At 48.4% G+C, this 6,934-nt stretch overlaps 2 protein-coding genes across 2 annotated transcripts in view; one reads left to right on the forward strand and one right to left on the reverse strand.

The window, feature by feature from the left end:
* lhfpl4b (LHFPL tetraspan subfamily member 4b) overlaps window positions 1-694 on the forward strand; it is a 3,425-nt gene extending 2,731 nt beyond the window's left edge. The window contains exon 3 of the mRNA XM_048619876.1: window positions 527-694. Coding sequence (XP_048475833.1) covers window positions 527-678 — 152 coding nt within the window. The 3' untranslated portion in view covers window positions 679-694. The remainder of the gene's footprint in view (window positions 1-526) is intronic.
* Window positions 695-6,015: 5,321 nt separating this feature from the next.
* The window catches only part of ssr4 (signal sequence receptor, delta), a 4,499-nt gene continuing 3,580 nt past the window's right edge, over window positions 6,016-6,934 (reverse strand). Inside the window, exon 5 of the mRNA XM_048619946.1 lies at window positions 6,016-6,129. Coding sequence (XP_048475903.1) covers window positions 6,016-6,129 — 114 coding nt within the window. The remainder of the gene's footprint in view (window positions 6,130-6,934) is intronic.

Raw genomic sequence — 6,934 nt, forward strand, 5'->3', positions numbered from 1 at the left:
TGTCACTCAGTGTGTGACTGTCACTGTCACTCAGTGTGTGACTGTCAATGTCCCTCAGTGTGTGACTGTCAATGTCCCTCAGTGTGTGGCTGTCGGTGTGTTGGTGTCACTCAGTGTGTGACTGTCGGTGTGTCAGTGTCACTCAGTGTGTGACTGTCGGTGTGTCAGTGTCACTCAGTGTGTGACTGTCGGTGTGTTGGTGTCACTCAGTGTGTGACTGTCGGTGTGTCACTCATTGTGTGACTGTCGGTTTGTCACTGTCACTCATTGTGTGACTGTCGGTGTGTCACTGTCACTCAGTGTGTGACTGTCGGTATGTCAGTGTCACTCTGTGACTGTCAATGTCACTCAGTGTGTGACTGTCGGTGTGTCGGTGTCACTCAGTGTGTGACTGTCGGTGTGTCGGTGTCACTCAGTGTTTGCCTGTTGGTGTGTCAGTAACTGTGTGCTGTGGGTCATCACATCTCTGACTGCAGTGTGTATATATCCCTGTGAGGTTTGCTAAGGGCTGTTTGGTCTCTCCTAGTGAGACAGTACACACGGTGCACTGACTGTAACCCCGACCCTCGCAGAATCAGGCGGACGGCAGAGGCAATAAGAAACAGGCAAAGACCAGGAAAGATGTGCCGTGGCTGGGAAGAGCTTTTGTTGGATTCTTCAAAACAGAAACTGAAATAAAATATCTTAAAAGATATTTGGTTATGTTTTTTCACAAAACATTACTCGTCCCTGTCCCTGGGAGTGTTTGATGGGGTGACAGTGTAGAGGGAGCTTTACTCTGTATCTAACCCCATGCTGTCCCTGTCCCTGGGAGTGTTTGATGGCAGGGACAGTGTAGAGGGAGCTTTACTCTGTATCTAACCCCCTATCCCTGGGAGTGTGTGATGGCGGGGACGATGTAGAGAGAGCTTTACTCTGTATCTAACCCCTTGTCCTGGGAGTGTTTGATGGGGGGACAGTGTAGAATAAGCTTTACGCTGTATCTCACCCTGTGTTGTCCCTGTCCCTGGGAGTGTTTGATGGGGGGACAGTGTTGAGGGAGCTTTACTCTGTATCTAACCCCCTGTCCCTGGGAGTGTTTGAGGGAGGGGGGGACAGTGTAGAGGGAGCTTTACTCTGTATCTAACCCCCTGTCCCTGGGAGTGTTTGAAGGGGGTACAGTGTATAGTGAGCTTTATGCTGTATCTAACCCTGTGCTGTCCCTGTCCCTGGGAGTGTTTGATGGGGGGGGAACAGTGTAGAGGGAGCTTTACTCTGTATCTAACCCCCTGTCCTGGTAGAGGGACAATGCCGAGGGAGTTCACAATAACAGGGGTTTGTGGAGTGACTTCGAGAGAGAGAGTTTGTCCCTGAGAGCTGTTACTCTTTGGATTATTCTAGCCCCTTGAAGACTCTCAGTGACTTGAGTGTACTGCCAGTTTCTGACTCTCAGGAGTCCTCGGGCAGGACAGGGAGTATGGGATTGAGACCTGGATGGCCCGAGATCGCATCGGATGGACTGAATGACTTATCACCCTCTCAATCGAAGTATTCCCGCCCATCGCTGCGGTCAGCCGTTCGATTTCGTTGCCGGGAAATCCAGTGGAAATTTGCGAAATGGTCGGCTTCCATCTTTCGTCTTAGAAGACCGTGTTTCCATTCCCCCTTCTTTCTTGAGACGCGTTGTCTCTGCTGCGTCTGTGCGTGGTGTGAGTGTGCCTGTTCCCGAGCCTGCGGTTGTAGCTTTCCAAATCACTGCTGTTTGCCGTCTGTTTTCTCGAACGAGATGCAGTCGTTGCCTAAATGTGAGATTTATTCTTCCTCGTTCTCTCGTCACACCCCATTTGGCTTTGAGTGCCTCTCTCTCTTTTTCTTCCGTGTGCGAAGGGGTGGAGTTGAAGTTGTAAGGTGGCCATTCCCGTTTCTCGTTGCGCATCACAGTTTATTCAGAATAAGCAGTGATTTTCCTGGACTGTGTTCCTCAGTCAAATAAACCGGGGACTTTGGGCAGTCTGAATAAATTTCATGTTTTCGACAACTAAAGGGGAGCTTAGCGTCCAATGCACTTCCACAGTGGCCGCGCATGTAGACAGGGTGATAAGGAAGTTGTATGGCACGGCTTAGATAACAAGGTGTAGAGCTGGATGAACACAGCAGGGCCAGGCAGCATCAGAGGAGCAGGAAAGCCAACGTTTCGGGTCTGGACCCTTCTTCAGAAATGCTCTGATTCCTGCTTCTCTGATGCTGCTCGGCCTGCTGCGTTCCTCCAGCTCCACACCTCGTGATCTCAGATTCTCCGGCATCGGCAGGTCCTACTATCTCTATGGCACGGCTTGCCTTTATAGGTCGGGGAATCGAGTACAAGAGTCGGGATGTCATGTTGCAGCTTTGGAAGACTTTGCTCAGGCCGCACTTTAGAGCATTGCATTCAAATTCTGGCCGCAACGTTACAGGAAGGGTGCGGAGAGGGTGCAAGGAGAGGATGATAAACGCATGAATATGCAGAAAATGGAGAGGGCAGAGGTGGGGTAGAGGTGACCTGTGCAAGAGGGATGGGTCACACTTAACCCAGAGCGGGTACAATATCCTTGTGGGGAGATTTACTGCTGTCACTGGTTTGGGGTGGGGTGGGATGGGACTCTGAATAAGAGAGAAGTCAGGAGGAAATACATTAGCCGTTGAGAGTAAGTTTACCATTCAGGACAGGCAGAGCCACAGTAAAGGGAGGGAAAAGATTTCTGGTTTAAAGTGTATTTCTTTCAACGCACGAGGCCCTGACTGATAAGGAAGTTGAGCTCAGAGCATGGATTGGCTCTGGGGACTGGGATATCATAGCCACAACAGAAATAGGGCTGAGAGAGGGACAGGGCTGGCAACTCAGTGTATCTGGATACAGAAGCTACAGGTGTGACAGAAGTACAAGTAAGTGAAGAGGAGGAATTGCCCTTTTGTAAAGGGAGGACATAACAACAGCGCTTAGAGAGGATATTCCTAAGGGGGGTCATCAAATGAGGCCATATGGTTAGAACTTAGAAACAAGAAGGGGATGGTCGCTCTGTTGGGAGTGTATTATAGACGCCCAAATAGCCAAGGGGTACTACAGGAGATATGTACAGAGATTGCAGATACCTGTAGGAATAACTGGGCAGTATTGGTTGGAGATTTTAATTTCCCCTGTAATGACTGGGCCAGCCAGAGTGTAAAAGGCCCGGATGGAGTGGAATTTGTCAAATGTGTCCAAGGAAGTGTCTTGAAGCACTACTCGGGAAGGTGCAACACTGGACTTCCTCTTTGGAAACGAGGCAAGTGACTGAAGCGTCAGTTTGAGAGTACTTTGGGTCCAGCGACCATAACTCTCTTCGTTTTAACATAAATGTGGAAAAGGATAGGATAGATCCACAGGTTAAGGTGCCAAACTGGAGCGGGGCCAATATTGAGGCCATTAAGCAGGATCTAGCAGAGATCGATTGGGTGAGACTGTTTGAAGGAAAAGGACCGGCTGGCAAATGGGAGGGTTTTAAGAGTGTGAGAACAAGAATCCAAGGACAGTATGTCCCTGTGAGGGTGAAGGGAAAAGCTGGCGGGTTTAGGGATCTCTGGCTGACGAGGGATATTGAGGATCTGGTCAGGAAAAAGAAAAAGGCATACATTGGGTTTAAGCTATCGGGCTCAAGTGAATCCCTAGATGACTATAAAACATGTAAGAGCATATTTAAGAGGGAAATCAGAGCAAAAATAAGGTATGAGATGGATCTGGCAAATAAGGTTGAAGATAATCCCAAGAGGTTCTGCAGCTATATTAAGAGTAAATGGGTGGCTAGAGAGAGAATAGGTCCCCTTAAAGATCAGCATGGCCGTCTATGTGTGGAGCCACAGGAGCTGGGGGAGATTTTTAATGGATATTTCTCCTCAGTGTTTATTAAGGAGAGAATCGTGGATGCTAAGGAAATAAGGGAAACAAATGGGATGTTTTGGATTGCGTACACATCACCTGAGAGGAGGTGTTTGCAGCTTTAGATCGCATTAAGGTGGATAGATCCCCTGGGCCTGATCAAGTCCATCCTTGGACATTGTGGGAGGCTGGAGAAGAAATTGCAGAGGCCCTTGCAGAAATTTTTGCTTCATCTTTAGCCACTGGTGAAGGTCCAGAAGACTGGAGGATGGCTAATGTTGTTCCAATGTTTAAGAAAGGTAGCAAAGACAAACCAGCGAACTACAGGTCAGTGAGCCTGACATCAGTGTTAAGCAAGTGATTGGAGAGGATATTGAGAGACAGGATCAACCAACATTTGGATAGTCAAGGTCTGATTAGGGATAGTCAGCATGGACGTGTGTGCGGGAAGTCATGTTTGACAAATCTTTTAGAGTTTTTCGAAGAGGTAACCAAGCCAATAGATGAGGGTAGGGCAATGGATGTTAACTAAATGGACTTTAATAAGGCCTTTGACAAGGTCCCGCACAGCAGGCTAGTCATGAAGGTTAGGTTGCATGGGATCCAGGGAGAGCTAGCGAATTGGATTCAAAATTGGTAGGAAGCAGAGGGTGATGGTTAAAGGTTGTTTCTCAGGCTGGAGGTCTGGGACTAGTGGTGTGCCATGGGGTCGGTGCTACGACCTTTGTTATTTGTGATTTACATAAATACTCTGGATGTGAACGTACAAGGCGTGATTAATAAGCTTGTAGATGATACAAAATTAGGAGGTATCGTTGATATCAAAGAAGGTTATCAAAAATTACAGAGGCATCTTGATCAGATGGGGGAGTGAGCTGAGGATTGGCGAACACAATTCAATACAGATAAGCACGAGGTTTGCACTTTGGAAAGTAAAACCCAGGTAGGATTTATACAGTAAATGGTACGGTCCTGAGGAGTGTAGTGGAACAGAGGAACCTAGGAGTACAAGTACATAATTCATTGAAAGCGACATCACAGGTAGACAGGGTGGTGAAGAAGGCATTTAGCTTGCTGGCCTTCATCAGTCAAGGCATTGAGTACACGAGTTGGGATGTTATGTTATAGTTGTATAAGTCGTTGGTGAGGCCGCACTTGGAGAATTGTGTACAGTTTTGGTCACCCTGTTATGGGAAAGTCATAGTTAAACTGGAAAGTGTGCAAAGAAGATTTTTGAGGATGTTGCCAGGACCAGTAGGCCTGAGTTATAGGGGGAGGTGGGCCAGGATAGGACTTTATTCCTTGAGACATAGGAGAATGAGGGGTGACCTTATTGAGATGTATAAAATCACGAGGGGCATAGATAGGGTGAATGCATATGGGATGGGGAATTGAGAAGTAGAGGGCATAGGTTAAAGGTGAGAGGGGAAAGATTTAAGAAGGACCTGAGGGCCAACTTTTTCACACAGAGAGTGGTGCATGTATGGAATGGGCTGCCTGAGAAAGTGGTTCAGGCAGGTACAATAGCAACATTTAAAAAACATTTGGATAGGTACATGGACAGGAATGGTTTAGAGGGATACGGACCAAATGCAGGCAATTGGAACTAGCTGAGTGGGCACTGTGGTCAGCATGGACCAGTTTGGGCTGAAGGGCCTGTTTCCATGCTGCATTACTCTATGACTCGATGGAGGGATATGGACCAAGGGCAGGCAGAAGGGATTAGTTTAAATTGGTGTCATGTTCAACACAACATCGTGTGCCAAAGGGCTTGTTCCTGCGCTGTATCATTCTATGTTCCGACTATTCATGAGCGAGTTTGGGGGCTCGTCTGGGATTGATAGAGTCATAGCGTTGTACACACGGAAACAGACCCTTCAGTCCAACTCGTCTGTGCCGACCAGACGTCCTAGATAAACCTAGTCCCATTTGCCAGCATTTGGCCCCCATCCCTCTAAACCTTTCCTATTCACGTACCCACCTGGGTGCTTTTTAAATGTATTGGTATCAGGCTGCCTTGTATGCAGCCTGTCCATGCCCCTCCTAATCACCTCCCAACCTCTACCAGGTCTACCCCCTTTCTCTCTCCGGGGATACAGGTACATAGTTCCAGGAAAGTGGTAGACAGGGCGATGAAGAAGGCTTTACGCTTGCTCATCGGGCAGAGCACGGAGTATAGGAGTCGGGCTGCCTTGTTGCAGCTTCACAAAACGTTGGCTCAGGCCACTTTTGGAGTATCCTGTGCAGTTTGGGTCACCCTACTATTGGAAAGATATTATTAAACTGGGAAGAGTGCAGAAAAGATGCTTCCTAAGACTGGAAGGATTGAATTATAAGGAGAGGTTGGATAGACTGGGACTTTTCTCCCTGGAGAGCAAGGAGACTGAGGGGTGGCCTTATAGAGGTTTATAAAATCACGAGGGTCATAGATAACAAACAGCTTCCCCCCAGGGGAGGGGAGTATAAAACTAGGGGGCATATGAGAGGGGAGAAATACAAAAGGGTGCAGAGGGGCAATTCTTTTCACCCAGAGAGTGGCCAGTGCCTGGGACGGGCTGTAGTGCTGGGAAGCGAGTACAGTTTTGTTTAAGAAACATCTGGGCAGGCCCATGGGTACGGAGGGACCAGTTCAGATTGCGAAAACGGTTGGGACGGGGTGGGAGTAGGGAGGTCAGCATGGGCACATTGGGCCGAAGGGCCTGTTTCCATGCTGCAGACCTCTACGACTCCGTGCTCCAGAGAAAACATCCTGAGCTCCCCCGGGCTTCTCTTCATAGCTAAAATATTCCATTCCCGGCAACATTCTGATGAACACCCCCCACCAGCCTACCCCCCACCCCCCACCAACTCTCTGCGCCTCCTCCAATGCGATCTCATCCTACCCAAGGGCAAAATCCCCTTCTTTGTGTCACTTAAACTCTCTCAAAACCTCTCCTCTCCCAACCCAACAGCCACGTCTTGTTTGTGCTTTGTCTATCCCACCTTTCGAATGCCCATATAGAACATAAAACAGTACAGGCCCTTCGGCCCATGATGTTGTGCCAAACTTTTACCCTAAACCTA

This window comes from Rhincodon typus, chromosome 44 (genome assembly GCF_021869965.1).
Source record: "Rhincodon typus isolate 14 chromosome 44, sRhiTyp1.1, whole genome shotgun sequence".
In the NCBI taxonomy this organism is placed as follows: domain Eukaryota; kingdom Metazoa; phylum Chordata; class Chondrichthyes; order Orectolobiformes; family Rhincodontidae; genus Rhincodon; species Rhincodon typus.